The following is a 21,253-nucleotide window of genomic DNA, read 5'->3' on the forward strand; positions in this document are numbered from 1 at the left end:
GACAAATCTATATTTATCTCGTTTCTTTAAACATACGTTATTACAAACAACTAAATTAGGGGCGAACAGAACAACTGAATTAATTTTACACTATCACAATAGTAGTGACAGAAGATAAAATACAAACAACTCACTTACTACAGAATTTCTTCAGCTTCTACGCGATAACGACAGAATACAACAAGCGCTCTTCTCTCAGAAACTTCGTACAATTTGCAGAAGACAAAAGTACAGTCGGGCAAAGAACTTGAAGCAATTACAGATACGGTCTTGCAGCTGGTCTGAAAGATTCAATCTTGATACAGCGGGAAACATTATTTTATTTTATCTATTTAAACTTTGTTGCCGTGTGGTTCCCGGCACCAATATAAAAAAGAACAGGACCACTTCATCTCTTTTCCATGGATGCCGTAAAATACGACTAAGTGATAGGTTAATAAAATTGACAGTCTCCTTTTAGGCTATAGGCTAGCAATCTGTCACTATTTGAATCTCAATACCATCATTAAGCCTGAACGTAGCCTTTCAATCTTTTCAAGACTGTTGACTCGGTCTACCCCGCAAGGGATATAGACGTGATTCTACGTATGTATGTTAAATTTAATCGGTGAAAAAACAGAAATCAGAAATTATTTATTAAATATGCATTTCTTATAAAAATAATTGTTTTTCTGACACCCATGGGAAGTTTCCTTGTGACATGGGAGAGTAGACTGCTATAATAAGCATCATAGTGTGAATTACATTTTCGTCAAATTTAATGTCGGTAAATAAAAAAAAAACACCAAAAGAAACTATCAAAAATAGTAAAATAAAAACAAAATAAATGTACAAAAAAAACTGAAGTATGTCACTACATAAATAAATAAAATAAAATAAAAATCATTTATTCCAGGTTTCTAGACCCATATCGTTGACACAAAATTACATTTTAATACATTCATTGAATAATAATAATAAATTAAATAATAATAAATTCCATTACAAAATAATAATAATAATAATTTTAATTTTTAGTTTAAGTTTAAGTTTACTTACATGGTTCTCAGAAGGTTCACCTCGTCACATGTAACTCAGTGAACCTCCTGAAGACCGCTGCGTCCATCCTGTCTGCTATCATCCTCAGGACTCTGTTCCCGCTCCCCCTGACCCTGCGTATGAGCGATAGCCACTTCTTGCGCATGATTGCGTAGAAGTCATCTATCGCTGCATCTGCGAACATGCCTGATGCACTGCAGTAGCGGGGGAGCCGAAACAGGGCCCTAAAGGTGTTATTATATTGGACGCGCAGAGCATCGTACGACCTCTGCGAAAAGCTGGTCCACAGAGCACAGGTGTAAAAGTTTTGGCAGAAGGCTCTAAATAACGTAAGTTTAACTCCTGTTGTACACCATGTGAATCTGTGGGCCAACATATTGCCTCTAATCGACAGAGCCCTGCGTTCCCTTTCAATGTCTTGGTCATCCTTCAGGTCTTCTGTCACAATATGACCAAGATACTTAAAATGTGAAACATAGTTCAAAGGTACTCCGTTCAGAAGTACTAGAGGTATGTATTGAGGCTTTTTCAGATTACCTCTGAATAATAAAAACTCGCTCTTTTTCTCATTGTACTTCAAACCATGTTTCACTGCATATGCCTCACAATAACATAAAAGTTTCCTTAATCCACTGATTGCAGGGCTGAGCAGCACCATATCGTCTGCATAGCTAATGTTATTAACAGTAATGTTGTCAATGCTGCACCCGACACGCATGCTGCTCAGTCCCTCAATCAGTTTGTTTACATATACATTAAACAGTCTAGGTGAGGATAATCCTCCCTGCCTTACACCACAACTGAGCACATATTCATCAGAACAAGCGTTGGCCCATCTGACTACATTCTTTTGATGACTATACCAATGTGAAAAGATATTAATTACATCTGGAGCAACACCCGACTCCCTCAATTTAGACCATAGCACATCATATGATACCAGATCAAAAGCTTGCGATAGATCTAAGAAACAAGCATAAATTGGAGTATTTTTTTTTTTTTTTTTTTTTTTTTTTATTTTAACAGGAAAACTTACAGTAAAATTAATGTAAATTACTAAAATATTAAATTAACTTAAACACAGTTATACAGTTTTCGCATATTACTCTTAAATGCTTGCTTGAAAATATGTCTTATGTTTATACCTACCAGTACAATACTGTGATGTTTTTATACTATAATTTATAAAACTAACTATGTTCGGAAACTCGGTCAAACCAGCTTTTACATAATGAATTTTTGAATTTATTAGTATTGGAAAAGAACAAATCTAAATCCAAATCAAAATTAATTTTAATTTTATTGAAAGCAAGAGAAGCTCGGAGAAAAAAAGAGTTTTTTCTATATTTAGTGGCACAGCGTGGAGTGGAAAGAATAATAGGTTGGCGCAAATTTCTATTAGGGACTCTAATATTAATTTTCGAAAGAAGATGGGGAGAATCAACTTTAGACTGAGCAATTTTCACAAGTTGGGTTATGTCTGCAACTTCCCGTCGTACGTTCAAAGGTAGAAAATGGAACTTTTTGCATCTCTTATCATATCCTGATACATAGGTTTTACACTTAAATTGCAAATGTCTGAGTAATCTGCGTTGTATAGACTCCAATCTATTGACATATACATCATATTGTGGATTCCAAACATTTGAGCAGTACTCCAAAACACTACGTACATACGAGCAATACAAAATTTTAACAAGTTTTATGTTAGAGAATTGTGAGCTAGAACGAATAATAAAACCAAGCAATTTATTAGCTCTATTAATAATGTGATCAATGTGCATCTCATAAGTAAGTTTAGAGTCGTGTATTACGCCCAAGTCCTTAACATTGTCAACACGACTTATCTCATGGCCATCCAACTCATATTTAAATTTCACAGGCTCATTTTTCCGAGTAAAAGTAATAACATTACACTTAGATATGTTAAGATCTAGTCTATTGCTTTTGCAATATTCAGCCACTCTATTTAAATCTTGTTGAAGTAGATAACAATCTTCAATATTGGAAATCTTTTTAAATATCTTCATATCATCGGCATATAATAAAATTTGTGAATGAACAAAACATGAGTGAATGTCATTAATAAAGATATTAAATAGTAATGGCCCTAGTATGGATCCCTGAGGCACACCTGAGGGGACCAAGGCAGACCTTGAGGAATATCCATTCACTGCTACAGCCTGAGACCTATTTTCTATGTAGGACGAGAACCATCTAAATAAGTTTCCATGAATACCCGACGAAACTAACTTTGCTAAAAGAATAGAGTGATCAATGCGGTCGAATGCTTTGCTGTAGTCAGTAAAGACAGCATCAACTTGCCCTCCGGATTCCATATTTTCAGTAGCAAAATCAATAAAAGAGATTAAGTTAGAGACAGTAGAACGGTTCTTTATAAAACCATGTTGTTGTTCAATAAAGTCATTAGAAAGGGCACTATAAACTTGAGTGCTGACAATTCGTTCTAAAATTTTTGCAAAAATACATAATTTGGAGACTGGTCTATAATTGATGACCTCAGCTTTACTGCCTTTTTTATGAACGGGGGTTATAAACGCGGACTTCCATATTTTAGGAACAATACCTTCTTGAACGGATCGCTTAAATAATATACTTAGAGGCTCGCATAAAGCTGAGGCACATTTAACAATAAACAATGGTGCAATATCATCCGGTCCAGCACCTTTATTTAAATCAGTAGATTTTAACAGCTCATAAACTTGTTCAGGATTAATCTCAATGTCTCCCATAGATTGAGTATAATTATCATCTGGCATGTTACCAATGGTAACCGAATCATTACTAGAAGAGAAAGTTGACTGGAAATATGCAGCAAATAGATTACAAACGTCTTCACCAGATTGGGCAGAGAGACCGTTGTAAGTTAAAGTAGCAGGTAAAAAATTAGTTCCCTTTTTATTAGACTTGACGAACGACCAGAAACGTTTGGGGTTGTCACATATATCAGCTTCCATATTTTTAATATATTCAGTGTAACACTGTTTTTCGAGTGATTTAGCTCTTTGGCGAAGCAGTGCAAATGTCACATAGTCCTCTAAATTGTGGTATTTGCGAAATTTTTTTAAAAATTTATATTTTTCTTTAAGTACCTTTTTTAAAGAAGCATTATACCATGGAGGAAAAGAAGTAGGGTTAATGATTTTATGAGGTATAAACTTATCCCTGGCATCGTACAAACATTGATAAAAATAGGTAACAGCCTCCTCTAAACTAGTATCATTTAAGGTAGTTACCCAGTCAATCTGATTTAAAAATGAAATAATTTTGTCATAATCGCCAGACTCAAAAAAATATTTGAGCCTTGAATTGACTTCCAGAGACTGAGTAACGGCAAAGTTTAGAGTAATGTTCAGAGATTTGTGATGAACATTTTCCGGAACTAACGGGTCATCACAACCAGTCACCGATAATTCGGAATTACAGAATATTAAATCAAGAATACGATTTTTACTAATATTACGTATACTATTAAACTGCGATAAATTACACGCCGCGATGGTATCGAAAAAATAGATCTGATTTTCGCCGGATACACCAGAAGGTTGCAGCTGTCCATCATTCAGGTACCAGTCTACGTTACTAAGATTAAAGTCACCTAATATTACAAAGTAATCATCTGGATAAGCATTCACTACATAAGATAATTTATCAGTAAAATTCTGAAGTTGAGAGTTGAATGAATAACCCTGATTTTCGCTGCATAAATAAATAGTACAAAAATGGATCCTTTTTTGTTGTCGATCACTAAATCTTTGGGTTACAGTGACCCAAACGTCCTCAGCTGACGAACTCCATTCGGGGCGACCCACTGATGTAATATCGCGACGCACGGCCAAAATAACCCCGCCTCCCATCTTTTCTCCAGTACGCGAGTAATCCCTATCCCTACGCCATACTATATATCTATCATCAAAGAGTTCATTATCACTTATACTGTCTGGCAACCATGACTCAGTCAACGAAATAATATCATAATGGTTCATCAATAAATTACGCTTAAAATCATGTGTCTTGGTTCGTAGTCCTTGGGTATTTTGATAGTAAACACTTAACTTATCCACAGATGTAAACGAAGTACAATAACTAAAGCGATACTAAGTAAACAAATAAAAAATAATGACCAGTCATGGAAATAACTTGACGAACTTTGTTTTTTTACATCTAATCTAAAACATATTAGCAATATTTCTATTTTGTTATATTTTATGTATAGATCCAAGAAGATCGTGAATGGTATACAAACAAAAATAACATTAACAATCAATAAACTATACCCATAATACTTTTTCATGTCCATGCCAATAGATAAATAGATAAGAATCAGAACGTAGTTACTAAGGTAGATGAGTAATAAAAATACAATTTGCATATGCGATAACAACTGCTCACCAATCCGTGTACGAGTACAAGCAATAATGACCCGAACAATACAAATAACACATAACAGTAGCGCGTACACTCCTATGCAAGCGTAAATACTTACGCCATTATCACGCTGGCCGATGCCACCTTTTATTCTAACCAACTCAAGTAAACAAAAGAATGCAGTATTGACCGAGGTTCTCAAACTGTTTTTACACTTAAACAATATTCTAAGATACCAAAATAAAAACTTTAACATTATTTTATTTTCAGTAAATCTTTGTCGTTTTTTATGAATATGATTGGCGAAGTATCTGATTTTCTGACCATGATTTTGCAGTGTTTGACCCAAACATATTGAAAATTTTTTTCTTTGGCGGTTGATCTCGCCTTTCTCAAGAGTTCCTTGTTTGATAATGTCAAATGGTCATTGACGTAGAAATTGCCAGCTGTAGAATATCCTAAATTTATCAAATTAAGCTCATTGCATTTCCTAGCCGAAGCCACAAATGCCTCCTTCTTATAGCGATTATTGAGTGCCATCACAATCGGCTTTTCGGATGCAGAATTCCTGGTAGGTATTCGTGCAATGTAATTGATATCGTCGTTCTTTATAGGATAATTACATAACGTGGCAACTTTTTGTACGATCTCATAAAGATTTTCGCTATTCTTTAGTGGTATCCCTCGGATTTCTACATTATTTGATCTGGCCCATTGATCCCTTTCTCCTAGCTCTTGATTTAATCTTTGGATTTCAGCCTTTAAAACTGGGACCTCATCTGCTACCTTTTGCACTTCATCGATCTTAATTTCAAGAGAATTAACTTTATCAACAAAGCTCTTTATTTGATCGTGTGCCATTTCCAAGGAGTCCTTAAGACCACCAATTTCATTTTTTATAGTTTTCACATCCTCAACAAGTGAAGCCAAGGGAGTGAGCTGAGACATGATTTTTTCAAGCTGATCTTGCATCCTATCCATCTGATTGGGTTGAGGCGAAACCGCACCCGATTTGCACTTAGGGCAGCGCCACGTATTTTTTCTATCTCCGAGCTTCCTGTAGCCCGCTTCCGTAATACCGGAGCACTGGAAGTCGAAGTGCTGTTTACAGGCACTACAAATTACACCTTCGGTATGCTTTCCACCACAACTTGCACAGCAAAACATCGTGTCAAAAAATAATATAAAATTAAACTGAATTAAACTGAATTAACCAGGTTGAGAACCACTGAACTTTTACAAGCAAGCGTCTATTCGCTAGTGCGATATGAATGGAACTGATGAACTGACTGACGTATTCCTCTTAGTATAATAATTAACTGTATATTTAAGTGAAAGAACAGCACTTTCAGTCGATAAACCTTCTCTAAAACCATACTGCAAGTCATGCAACTGTATCTGTTTACTTAAATGAATATCTAATAACCTATCCAAGACTTTAGCAGTCACAGTTGCTAGCGAAATTGGCCTATAATTAGATTTATTACTTGTGTCACCTGCTCGATTTTTAACAAGAGGAATAACTACAGTCTTCATAAGGTCCGGTGGTAAGTATGTATGTCTTATACAAAAATTAAATAACAATGACAGAACTCTGTTCATATGTGTCCCAGCATGTCTGAGATGTTCGATACTGAGTCCGTCATGCCCCGGAGATTTCCCTCTTTTCATGTTTTTAATAGCCAGTTCTACATCTTTAGCCGTAATTTTAATTGGCTGCTCCACGTGACAAGACTCAGCATGGGACACCCCAGACACCGGCAAGGTGGACTCCACCCTGAAATGCTCCCTAAAAACATTTGCAATTACCTTAGGATCATTTGAGCCCTCAACATTCAATGGTAACTCAACCCTGCCCCCCAACTTTTTTGTGCTTTTCCAGAATTTATCAAATTTTTTTGAAGAATGTTGTGAAGCAAGAATGTCCATTTTAATTTTTTCTTGATTTTGTTGACAATACTTGAGTCTAGATTTAAATATTCTACGGCTTAAATTCATTTTCTCATAAACAGGCCCCTTGTCAGGTTTTCCATGGAGGACATACATTTGAAAATCTAACCGAGCATGTCTATGTGATTCTGCAACATGTTTGTTCCAGCCTACAACACATTTATATTTTTTACAATTTCTTGTAGTACAGGACCAACTATGCTCTGATGCTTTCTTTAGCACTGAAATAATGTTCAAATAAAAATTATTTATAATATCTTTGTGCCTGACAACATTACATGACTTGTCTGCACATTCATGAAACTCAGTAGGAAAATCTATGTTCTTTAAATTGTCATTACAATATACTAAATATTTATTTATTTCCTCAGAGGACCTAGACCCCCACCTTATGGTATTTACTTGGTCATACAATAACACATGCTTAGACTTTATTAAACTCAAGTTACATTCAATTAATAATGGATAGTGGTCAGACCAGTATACATCATACAATATTTTAACACTTGTAACTGAAGGCCACACAGAGCGGCTAGTGAGACAGTGATCTAACCACCTTCTGCTACCAGTAGCACCACAAACAAATGTGTGAGTGTCAGGGTCATTCCTGAGCATTTCTTTATCAGCACACACCCATTGCCTATCTGAACAAAATGTCATAAGCTCTCTATCAAAAAGAGTAGATGTATGTGCATTGTAATCCCCTAATATATATACACACTCCGTGTTACATTCTTCTATTATAGCTATTACATTAGATAGACACTCCGTGAAAACAGGCAGGTTCGCACGCTTATTTATTGGCATGTAGACACACACAAACACTATGTCTCGATTATCACTAGTTGTTGCCTTAATAGCCACAATACGATCACTATTACTTGCAATCACAGAAACTTTTTGGAAAGCCGACTTTCTCCACAACAATGCAACGCCACCATATAGCCGACCCCGTATGATGCCAGCCCCTGGATCCATTTGCGATTTTGCAGTATAGGCGAACTCCTCATCTATTTCACTAAGAAATTGTAAGTCCTGTGGCAGCAACCAGTGCTCCTGTAGCGCAACAATTGAAGCTTCACGACATAGAGACCGTACACAGTCAATACTCCGCTTTATGTTCTTACAATTATATGTTATAATTTTACTAATATTGTTATTATCCATTAAATAGGTCTTATGTCACTCGCCGTCTCGCCATCTCTCCGAACTGGACTATAACGTTTTTTAAATTGGACGAATCTTCGAAATTGGACTCCGTCAGGCCAAAGGCTATCACATAGAAATGTATCTATTTTCTTCATTGGTACAAAAATCTTAAAAGCATTATACATTTTTACGGTCTTCATTGTTAACTTTTCTACAGAAACCATTTCCTGAGTTTTAGCATAAATATAATCGCAAATATTTTGTGTAGACACTTCTTTGTTTACGTTTGACACAAATATCGGTATTTGGATATCAGCAGCTCTAAATTGAGATTCCATGACGGGCGTGGCTTTGCCCGTCTTCCCAAGGAAGCGATTGCGCAGTCTTCTTTTGTGAACTTTTATCATCCAGGCTTCATTATCTCGCTTTTCTTTCCACTCGCCCTCGCGCGCAACATCTGCCATAGTTTTTTTAATTTCTTTCTCGTTTGTGTTTGTCAACTTTGACATTGACATATTGCATTCTTGACGGACTTGATTTGTGTCAACTGTCATTGCGCATGACTGCGGTATAACCTCCGCTGCTCCCACTTCGTCCCCACACTCGTTCGTGTTTATTGCTGTCTCACCTCGCATTGGCTCGGGTGCGAGCGGGACAGTCTCCTCCGGCTTCTCATGCGCATTTAGTATAAGCGACGAGGACGGGAGATTTGATTGTCCTTTCCTATTCAGATTACCGATGTTGTCTTTGGGTACTATTGGGTTTAAAATACCGTCATTGTTTAACATATGATGCGACAACCCAATCTGTCCACCATCCAAAAGAAATGCACCTCTCTTCCCTGTGTTAACGCTTTTTGCATGATGAAAATAAGATGATGACTTACCCTCCTTCATGTTTTCTAAATCCTTTTTTATCTCATGAAATTGTTCCAAGCTCACGTATTGTTCTTTAATTGTCTCAACTTCATTACGTAGTTTTATAACGTCTTTAAGCAATGTAATGGCGTCGATATGGTCAATGGAAACAGGTGGAAGTTTTCTCAAATCCTGAGCAACAAATATTGGCAGTAATTCTGGATCAACTTCTTTCATAAAGCATAAAATATCCTCCAGATTTTTCTTGTTTTTTCCATCCTTTCTTCGTTTTATTTTGTTACGATCAACTTTTACTGATTCAAATAGCAACGTCTTCGCATCTTCGATTTCTTTTTCAGAATATGTAGATTCACACATCTTAATCAAACTTATATTGTCCATTTCTTCATGTTTATATTGTATGTATGATAACAATTCACATATAACAATATTGCAGCTCGCGCATTTCACTGTTTTACACGCAAACATTTTGACACACAACATACTCGTACGCGCGTCCGAGCAGATAGTATAAAACAAAGTCGCTATTTTAGTCTGTTTGTCTGTATGCTTAAATCTTTAAAATTACGCAACGGATTTTGATGCGGTTTTTTGTAACAGGTAGAGTGATTCAAGAGGAAGGTTTTTATGTATAAATTTTGCACCCGTGCGAAGCCGGGGCGGGTCGCTAGTTTTGAAATATAAATAATATCTATAAAATCAATAAGGCGACTTAGGGAGAGGCTTATACGAGTAACCTTGGCATTCTCCTTTTAGGCGACGGGTTAGCAACCTGTCACTTTATACGAATCTCAATTCTATCAGTAAGCCAAACAGCCACGTGGCCTATCAGTATTTTCAAGACTGTTAACTCTGTCTGCCCCACAAGGGATATGGACGTGATTACATGTAAGTATGTATTAAAAGCCTCTGTGCACGAATCCTATAACTAATGTTTAAAAATAACGATGATTAACATTGCACAACAGAATGTTCTGAATAAAACAGCGCAAGAGAGGAGGCGCAGAGGAAAATAAAAAAATAGTTTACGACGCTACGTGCGCCGTCTAGCAATGCATACACAGCGCTGAAAATACACTCTAAAATATAGATACGCTGCACGAGTGCAGCCACGGCCTTATTATCTGGTAGATTGCCCTGTATTTTAACTTATATACATACATACATATGGTCACGTCTATATCCCTTGCGGGGTAGACAGAGCCAACAGTTTTGAAAAGACTTAATGGCCACGTTCAGCTATTTGGCTTAATGATAGAACTTTTAACTTAAATTCACATTTTTTTTTAAACCACTCTCAAATATATATAATCAGCTGGTAGAGAATGCCAAACGGCATTAAGTCCACCCTTTGTACATTTTTTTTGACCAATACAGCTTTAAATAAATAAATATAATATATATGATAATAAGATTAAGTACCCGAAACCGCCAAGCTTGCATGAAGAGAGTTATGAATGTGGATGAAACGAAGGAAGTATGCAGAGATCGTGGCAAGTGGAAAGAAGTAGTCTCTGTCTACCCCTCCGGGAAAGAGGCGTGATTTTATTTATTATTTATTATTATTTTATTGTGTATGTATGTAGTTTCAGAGAGTAACAGTTAACTAGACCATCGCCTAAAAGAATCCTTCGTTTACAAACCTGATTGATTCTTACAATCTCCATGATGACGCTTTTAAAAATAAGCATATCATGCGAGATCGCATTCCTTTGATCGCCTTTGAAGAATCTGTGTTCATAAAGCTTATTGGCCTCAGAATTAATTCCCGTTTGTATAATGACAGCGCACGAGGCGTGTTCATTCTGTCGGATACTAGGGCGTTTTGAAATCAACCTGTATTTATAACGGCGATTCACATACATACATATAATCACGTCTATATCCCTTGCGGGGTAGACAGAGCCAACAGTCTTGAAAAGACTGATAGGCCACGTTCAGCTGTTTGGTTTTATGATGGAATTGAGATTGAAATAGTGACAGGTTGCTAGCACATCGCCTAAAAGGAGAATCTCAAGTTTATAAGTCTATCCCTTAGTCGCCTTTTACGACATCCATAGAAACGAAATGGAGTGGTGCTATTCTTTTTTGTTATTGGTGCCGGGAACCACACGGCGATTTATATAAAAAATATTGCACAAACATCCAGTTTCCTGAATGTGCAGGTTTCCTCACGACGTTTTCCCTAACCGTAAGAGCATTTGGTTAATATTCAAACTAATGTGCTTAACTTCGAAAATAGTCATTGGTACGTGGCCCAGGTGGGATTCGAACCTGTGCCTTTTTTACCTTACCGATTCGACCTCCAATGCACGATTTTATGGAATTTTATATGAATTAAAGTAACAAGTTAAATTAAAAATGAAATAAAACAATTAAAGTAAGTAGTTAATTAATCGAGAAAAAAGTACACTAGGTTTTTTAAATTTTTTTTATTCCCATTAGAACGAGGTAGAAATAAAATAATGTTCGATCGCTAAGTTCGTTGTCCAGTTTAATTATAATGGCAGTTTCAGTTTTCGGGCTTTGAGAAACTATTATAAAACTTTTGTTTTGTTCAATATTTTAATGGGAATAGTTTTATTGATCACTTATTTATTTTGACCATTAAACGGCATCGTTGAAACTTATCAAATTAATTTAATATATTAATGTTTTGATTTTAACAATTGAGTTAATTCAATCTAATCAAAAGTATAATTCTTACAAATTTTTATATGAAAAGAAATTCGCATTATCAGCCTAATGTTTTAGCTGTACTCTTATGTCAAACTAGCTGTGCCAGCGACTTCGTCCGCGTGTAATAGTTATTTAGGGCATCATTGAAGCCCTCAAGGATGATTAATTTTCCACGTTTTTTACAAATTTTCCATTATTACTTTGCTCCTTATAGTTGCAGCGTAATATTATATAACCTAAAGCCTTCCTCGATAAATGTTCTATTGAACACAAAAAGAATTTTTCAATTCGAACCACTAGTTCATGAGATTAGCGCGTTCAAACAAACAAACAAACTCTTCAGCTTTATAATATTAGTGTAGATAGTCAGTCATTACATCAGTACTGAAAGAGTGTCCGTTTGTCCGTTGATAATAATCAAGAAAATATTCTCCATATAATAAATACTTGTTAAAAACTTATTTTAATGGTATAACTTTGACAAATAGTGGATATCAAAGAGGCTTGTTATAAAATTGTGCACCGACCCAGCGTTGACACTTGTTAGCTAAGTATTCAAGGTTGGTAAATCTTTCGCAAAAAGGGCCGGAATTTATCTGGCTCAGAGAATCAGCATTGCCATTCAAATTGGCAATGCTGCCAGCCTTCTGGGTACACTCCCGCATGTGGATGCTATGCAGTGACTGTACAATTTGTAAATTAAATTTTAGTTTGTAGTCATCTTTTTTCTTTCTTTTTATAAGTAGTTTAAATTGATTTAATTGTAATATATTTTTAGTAGTTTGAAGTGTTTATAAATAAAAACTATTTACTAAAAAAAAAACTTAAATAAGTTATGATCGATTACACTTGTTTATCTGTCGATTCTTCAAGTGTGGGAGCGGAACAGAGCTTCAAGTTATGCAGTTTATCAAGTTGCCGAACTCTTAATTAAGTTATGCAATTTCTTCCATAAATAGATTCGCAAAAAAAAAAGTTAAATATTATGAAAACTGAAACGTATCCATAGGCCATCTTAGCGGAAACCAACGACCAACGAGATCTTGTTATTTCCACGTCTCCTCTACGCTTAGTTCTGAAACGAAGCTGTTCCCATGTCTCCTCTCATTCTTCTTTTTTCTTATTATGTCCGTCTGTCTGTCCGAATATAATCATTATTTGAGGATAATGAGTGCAAGGTTTTAATTTCATTTATTCATTCATATAATCACGTCTATATCCCTTGCGGGGTAGACAGAGCCAGCTGTCTCGAAAGACTGAAAGGCCACGTTCAGCTTTAAATAGCTAAATTTCGATAAAATAAACATCAGCTCCTACCAAAATTCAAAGCCTCAAAGTTGAAACCTACGACTTCGAACAATAAAATTTCTATAAATTACTTCAACTATAAACTTATATTTATAAAAAAACCTTAACTTCTTTTTAAATATTTTATCTTCCATCTTTCAAATTTACTAATAATCTATAAAGTACACATATTTATTTCTATAGTTGAAAAATTCATCTAGTAGTTAATGAGATATGCGACAATGTTTCACACAAATATCGCTCATTACAATTACGAAGTCAGTGTTAATTGTTATCAAATGCATCGTGAACTTCCTTTTTGAAAAACGGGTTAAAAAAACCACACGTCCGGTAAATCAGTGCGCAGACGACACACTCCGAAAAGTTTTTGTTGAAAAGCGTCGCGAACTTGCAAACTTGCGGACTACAATCTTGCACGCTTTATTCGCCAGTAAGGCTAAGTGCACATAGTCATATTATCACGTCTTCATCCCAGACGGAGTAGACAGAGCCAATAGTCTTGAAAAGACTGAAAAGCCACGTTCAACTTAGTGCACACTAAAATCAGATTTAAGATTGAAGCCGTGTCAAGGATGTGAGCGCTTCTCTTTCTCATGGATGTCGTAAAGGCAAAATAAAGGAATAAGTACCAAAAAAGAAGAATTGTCTATGCCAGTTGCTTTTCTTTCCTCGTATATTTTAAAGGTCAAGAATAAACTTAGGCTTCTACTTCTTAAAAGAAGAAAGTTACATAAAAGTTAATAAAAGCTAGAGGCTAGCAACATGTCACTATTAGAATCTTAATTTTAAACATCTGGCCTTACAATCTTTTAAAGGCTGTTGGTTCTGTCTACGCCGTAAGTGATAAAGACGTGATATTATATGTGCCGTATGGTTCCCGGCACTTTAGAATAGTACCACTCTATCACTTCCTCATGGAGGCCGTAAAAGGCGACTAAGGGAAAGGTTAATAAACTTGGTGCTTTAGGCGATGGGCTAATAACCTGTCACTATTTGAATTTCAATAGCCAACCATACAGCTAAACAGGCCTTCCATTCTTAATGAGACTTGGCTCTGTCTACGCTGCATGAGATAAAGACGTGATAATGCATAGAGGCCGCCCGCGACTTCGTCCGCGTGAAATCAATCCCGCAGGAACTCCGGAATAAATATCCGGAATAAAGCGTATATGTTATTCTGGGTCTTCAGCTACCTACATACCAAATTTCATCGTAATCGGTTCAGTAGTTTTTGCGTGAAAGAGTAACAAACATCCAAACTGACATCCTGACATACAAACTTTCGAAATTATAATATTATTATTATATAGTAGGATGTATATCGAGCACAAGACTCGGTAATTCAATCTCATTACAACCATGCAAACTCTAGTTATTAGAACTACACACAAAGCTAAAAAAGAAAAGAAATATGAGCCAAAGTGAATGAGCCCTTATAATAAGGCTGCATGTTAAAATGAGGGAAGGTGAGTTCGTCTGTTTGTTTGTAGTTCAAACGCGGTAATGAGATTCGCTGAATTCGCGTCCGGGAGGCAAAGACACGTGTGAGCGTGATACTTAGTTATACGAATTTAGTAAATTGCTGTTTATTTTAACTGGAAAATGTTGTTTTGTACACATTTATGTACGTATAGTCACGTCTGTATCCCTCGCGGGGTAGTCAGAGCCAACAGTCTCCAAAAGACAGGCCACGTTCAGCTGTTGCTGTTCAAAATTCAAAATTTCAAATATTCTTATTTAATCCACAATACATATGGTCACGTCTATATCCCTTGCGGGGTAGACAGAGACAACAGTCTTGAAAAGACTGAATGGCCAGTTCAGCTATTTAGCTTAATGATAGAATTGAGATTCAAATAGTGACAGGTTGCTTAAAAAGAATCCCAAGTTTGTAAGCCTATCCATGAGACATCCATGGGAAAGAGATGGAGTGGTCCTATTCTTTTTTGTATTGGTGCCGGGAACCACACGGCGCTAATTAGTTGTATAATAACAACTAATAATGTATAATGACAACAAAATTATAACCTAAAACATTATCCATAGAGTACTATAGATCCTGCTTAGTGCGGGGTCCATAGAGCAAAGCATAGATAAAAAAAGCAAAGCTTGTATCACAGGAGTCCAGTTTACATTGAAAAAATATATCCTATGGGTGCAGCAGAGCATCTTATTTTGCTATGATACAGGCAGCTGCATTATTAAACTAGCTGGCAACACCCCGTACCATAAACACATTTTTATTTTTCGCGCTCGCTCGTGGGACCCATTCGGTTTTATTCAAAGACCGCTTGATAATGGCTGAAAAATGCAACTATTAATGTTGTTAAGTTGCGTGTTTTTATATGTATACATCTGTTATTGTTAAAATTCAAGATTTATTTATTTGTATTTCTATTCTAAGTTTGGATTATTGTGAAGTTGACGTTGTTGACGAAAATGCTGCAGTGCAGTTTGTTACCGCTTCTTCTGCACTGACGCCTTGGAAGCGGCAGTAAACTTAGTTTTAACTTGTCAACGTCAAATAAATTACTGAACCAAACGTTTTGACAATTATTAAGTAGATATGTAATAGTAGTTATGTAGTATCCTATAATAATGAATAAAAATTTTGAATTATAACGGCCAAATATATAACGGTAGTAGTACACTTCATAAAGTATTTAGCAAGGAATTCTTATATAACAAAATAAAATCTTGACAGTCTTCGTTTCAAATAAAAAGGACAAATAACAAATATAATATGGGTAAGAAACAAAGAAGTTACAGAAACAAACAAGTTGAGGAACATTCACCTTTCTCACAAAATAACAAAAAATTTCTTACAATCGTATTCCATCCATCCACATAAATATCACAATCAGGATGATGATTTATTTTAGAATGTATTAAGGCTCATGAGCATTCGTCAGAGAGAGGATTGCGCATGCGACATGGTATGCGTTATCTGAACAGGGATGATATCTATAGACATACATACATACATATGGTCACGTCTATATCCCTTACGGGGTAGACAGAGCCAACAGTCTTGAAAAGACTAAATGGCCACGTTCAGCTATTTGGCTTAATAATAGAATTGAGATTCAAATAGTGACAGGTTGCTAGCCTAAAAAAGAATTCCAAGTTTGTAAGCCTATCCCTTAGTCGCCTTTTACGACATCCATGGGAAAGAGATGGAGTGGTCCTATTCTTTTTTGTATTAGTGCCGGGAACCACAGGGCACAACTATAGACCTTTCTATAATTAAGCTGATACTCGTAAGATAGATAGATAGATAGATGGAAAAACTCTTTATTGCACCATAAGAGTAAAACATACAAAACAGCAAAAAACAGAAAGAAATGGTACAAAGGCGGACTTATCGCTAATGCAATCTCTTCCAGTCAACCTTTGGGTGGAAGGCAACCAAACAGGAGATTGGCGTTGGCGCAGAGCAAGATAAATAAATGAACTTTGCTGCAAAAATTTTATTAATACTCAATATGCTTACAAAATTTCATGACAATCGGTCAAGCCGTTTCGGAGGAGTACGGGAACGAACATTGTGGCACGAGAATTTTATATATGTCGCAGAGAAATGAGGATTTCAGAGATTTCACGAAATCCCTAGGTATACCACGAAATCACGGAAGATGGTGAATATTCCTATTTAATACATCTTCTTACTAAAAAATTATTAGTGATATGACAAAATACTATTTTACGCCACCCCTTAGTCGCCTTTTACGACATCCATGGGAGAGACATGGAGTGGTCCTACTCTTTTTCCTATTGGTGCCGGGAACCACACGGCATATTTACATACATTTAATATGATATCAATTGGCTCTTTTACATACATACATATGCTCACGTCTATATCCCTTGCGGGGTAGACAGAGCCAACGGTCTTGAAGAGACTGAATGGCCACGTTCAGCTATTACTGATAAAAATATTAATAAATTCTCCTTAGCATTCAATACAACAGCCACAAAGGGGTTGCCAGAGAAAAATGGCCACATCTTGTGCAGCTCATTCAACATTCAGCAGTTGACCGAACACGTTCCCCCCGGGGTAGGCAGCCGGCCGCTCCTCGGACATGCACTCACAATGCAAACAATATGAGCTCACCCGACACCGCTTCATTTATTAATGGCTTTGTAGACGGACGTAATACTCGTACGAGTAGCCGTTACCGAATCTAGGAATACACGATTCGATTCCGCTATGAAAATTTAGTTTTTTTTTTTTATAATGTGCCGTGTGGTTCCCGGCACCAATACAAAAAAGAATAGGACCGCTCCATTTCTTTCCCATGGATGTCGTATAAGGCGACTAAGGGATAGGCTTACAAACTTGGGATTCTTTTTTAGGCGATTAGGGCTAGCAACCTGTCACTATTTCAATCTCAATTCTATCATTAAGCCAAATAGCTGAACGTGGTCATTCAGCCTTTTCAAGACTGTTGGTTCTGTCTACCCTGCAAGGAACATAGACGTGACCATATGTATGTATGTATGTAAAACTAAACCACACCACAAGGTGGATAGCTAGGTAGCCAGATGTTGTTTATCCGTTTTACGGTGCATTAAGAGAGGATTTTCCCAAATTCCCGCGGGAACGGTACTTTATTTTTAATTTCATTTATTTATTTATATAATCTCAATTCCATCATAAAGCCATCAGCTGTGTATAGCTTAATGATGGAATTGAGATTAATAATTTCATGACGTTTCAGTCTTTTCGAGACATTTAACTCTGTCTTCCTGGCAAAGACACATATAATATATTTGGTTTGTTAGCGCACTGGCAGCTTATAAAAAAAATATTTTTAAGAAATGAAATTCAAATGTTTTTTTTTTTCACATTACCTACGCAAAGTTAAGACAAGTTCCAATTCGCGTTTTATTTCATGTCTATTTCAATGTTTTAAGTTTTATTGTACAATATAATAACTTCACAAATTTTAGTGCCTGTTTAATTAACCAAAATATGTATGTACATCACAAAACGCCATACGTTACCACTATTTTCGTGTAATATCTAGAAAATTTCCATCTTTGTCGTGTTATTTATTCATGTTGGAACGGCGCAACGCCTCCATTACGACTAGTTGGCCCACTTGGCGTCGGCAGACGTTATCATTGTCGAGAATTGGGAATAAACACGTATTTTAGACTCATTACTTTTTATGTGCCATGTGGTTCCTAAAAAAATCTCAAGCATAGCCTTTCCCTTGATTGACTTTCACAATGCACCAATAAAAAAAGAATAGGACCACTCCATCTCGTTCCCATGGATATCGTTATAGCGACTAAGGGATAGGCTAATAAACTTGGGATTATTCTAATGGCGATGGGCTAGCAACCTGTCACTTTTTGAATTTCAATTCTATCATTAAGCCAAAAAGCTGAACGTGGCCATTCAGTCTTTTCAAGACTGTTGGCTCTGTCTACCCCACAAGGGATTTAGACGTGACCATATGTATGTATGTATGTTTACACTCATTTCGGTATATTTAGGGTCACTTAAATATATGTATGTGCCATGTAGCGTAAATGGTCGAATTGTTAAGGTGCCCGATTAAAATGCATGATGCGTGAAAAGGCACAGGTTCAAATCCCACCACGGCCATGTTCCAATATCTTTTTTCGAAGTTATGTGCGTATTTGTGTTGAGGAGGAAGAATATATATGTGCCATGTGCTTCCGCTACTTTAAAATAGAACCATACCATAACTTTTCCATGGATGTCGTAAAAGGCGACTTCAGGATAGGCTTATAAACTTGAAATGAAATTATTTTTGTTCAATGCAACGGAGCTGTTGACTCATGATATTAGTTTAGACTACTTATAATTAACTACATTAAACCTTATTGTTTCATGTTTTTGATGTGCTCTTTTACTATATATAAAAAATGCAAAAGTCTGTCTGTATGTTCTGGTTTCGCACCTAAACTGCTGGCCCGATTCGAATGAAATTTCGTAAGCATGTAGTTAAAAAACCCGCGTTCTAACATAGGATACGTCATTTTCGGAAATTCCCGCGTGAACGGGAGAGAACGGGAGATTTTGTTTTACGCGGGCGAAGCCGCGCGCTTTCTCTAGTGAACAATAAACTAGATATTTACTTACTTACTGGACACTAACAAATTGAGTCACCATTACTTTAAAATAAATTTTCATTCATTCACAATAGTGGGTAAAAGAAGGGGTGAAGCGGAGTGGTGGGGCGGTGTAATTTATACCATCCTGCCGAAGACAATGCTCGGATTAGGCTGGACATGCAGCCGGAGATAAAACTGAATGGAGTGGCTGCCATTAAGCCGGGTGGGGAGATAGCTACTAGCTCACACCCGCGGTTTCGTTCACGTGACACCGTTGTGAGCCGTTTCTTTGAGAATCGGGATGTCTATACACACATTTTGTCGCATGAAGTTACATACATATGGTCACGTCTATATTCCTTGCGGGGTAGACAGAGCCAATAGTCTTGAAAAGACTGAATGGCCACGTTCAGCTATTTGGCTTCATGATAGAATTGAGATTCAAATAGTGACAGGTTGCTAGCCCATCGCCTAATAAGAGAATCCCTAGTTTATAAGCCTATCCCTCAGTCGCCTTTCACGACATCGATGGGAAAGAGATGGAGTGGTCCCATTCTTTTTTCATTGGTGCCGGGAACCACACGGCACCAATATCAACCACGTGAAGTTTGTTGTTTGTAATAACTTCTTCCCTATTATTTAATATTATAAACATGCAGTGCAGTGTACTTACCTACATCTTTTTTTTTCAAGGATATATGATGACAAAACATTCAATGACAAAGAACCAGTTTTTTATATTGTAACTGTAATATAGATTATAAACTCTTTTTTAGTATCAGCACACAATATCACGTCTTGATCACTTTTGGGCCAGACAGAATTAATATTTTCAAAATCATGCTATCATAACACGTCGTGTTTTAACTATATCACATTTTTATCACTTACAGGGCAGATAGAGCCGATGGTCTGGAAAGGATGGAAAGGCCATGTGCAGATGTATGGCTCAATGATAGAATCGAGATTTAAATAGAGATAGATTGCTAGCTTGTCGCCTAAAAGCAAAATTCCAAATTTATAAGCCTATTCCTTAGTCGCCTTTTACGACATCCATGGTAAAGAGCTTCAGTGGTCCTATTCTTTTTTCTATTGGTGCCGGGAACCACACGACACGGTAATATAACAATATACAAAAAAAACTTACGAAATTGTGGGAAGTTTCTAGAAACATAATACTCGTATAATACTCGTATTAACTTAATATTATAACGAAAACATAACCCACTATGGAGCTAGCGTAATCTGTGATTTGTCCCCTATATATAATTATTTCTTCCAAAACAGTCGCATAAACCGCACAAATTCTATATTCCCTTCAATTCATAGGTCATTCCCACGTGTTTCATCTCTCACAATCTGGCAGGTTTACACGGGCAGCGCTCGGTAAATCAGGGCGAGAAGAATGAGCAGCGTGATGGATCGAACCTTCTTATGTAGCGAACGTAGCTATAGATGTGTTGTGTTTCCTTGAAATGTTTGTTTGGCGGTCTTATTTCTGTTTAAATTTGACAATGACATTTGCGTTTACGGTTCCGACTTTAATGACATGACATTTGACATTACTTTTTTTTTGAAATGAACAAAGTTAAAATTAAAAATAGAACTAGTTATAAAAAAGAAAAAATAAGATGATTACAAATTAAATTAACAAAATGTGCAGTCCCTGCATAGCATCTACTTGCGTGAGTGTGTTAAAATATTATAGTACCTGGTTGACCGGAGTCTAGGCCATTATTTCGAAACAAAATGGCCGATCTTAAAATCTACAA

At 36.4% G+C, this 21,253-nt stretch overlaps 2 protein-coding genes across 3 annotated transcripts in view; both read right to left on the minus strand.

Annotated features, from left to right (window-relative positions):
- LOC106142273 (disintegrin and metalloproteinase domain-containing protein 22) overlaps nucleotides 1-21,253 on the minus strand; it is a 421,117-nt gene that overhangs the window by 389,906 nt on the left and 9,958 nt on the right. The window lies entirely within an intron of this gene.
- On the minus strand, nucleotides 872-6,604 carry LOC132904449 (uncharacterized). Its single transcript, XM_060954915.1, has one exon. The coding sequence runs from the start codon at nucleotides 6,592-6,594 to the stop codon at nucleotides 5,683-5,685; it is 912 nt and encodes a 303-aa protein (XP_060810898.1). The 5' UTR covers nucleotides 6,595-6,604; the 3' UTR covers nucleotides 872-5,682.

This window comes from Amyelois transitella, chromosome 5 (genome assembly GCF_032362555.1).
Source record: "Amyelois transitella isolate CPQ chromosome 5, ilAmyTran1.1, whole genome shotgun sequence".
In the NCBI taxonomy this organism is placed as follows: Eukaryota; Metazoa; Arthropoda; class Insecta; order Lepidoptera; family Pyralidae; genus Amyelois; species Amyelois transitella.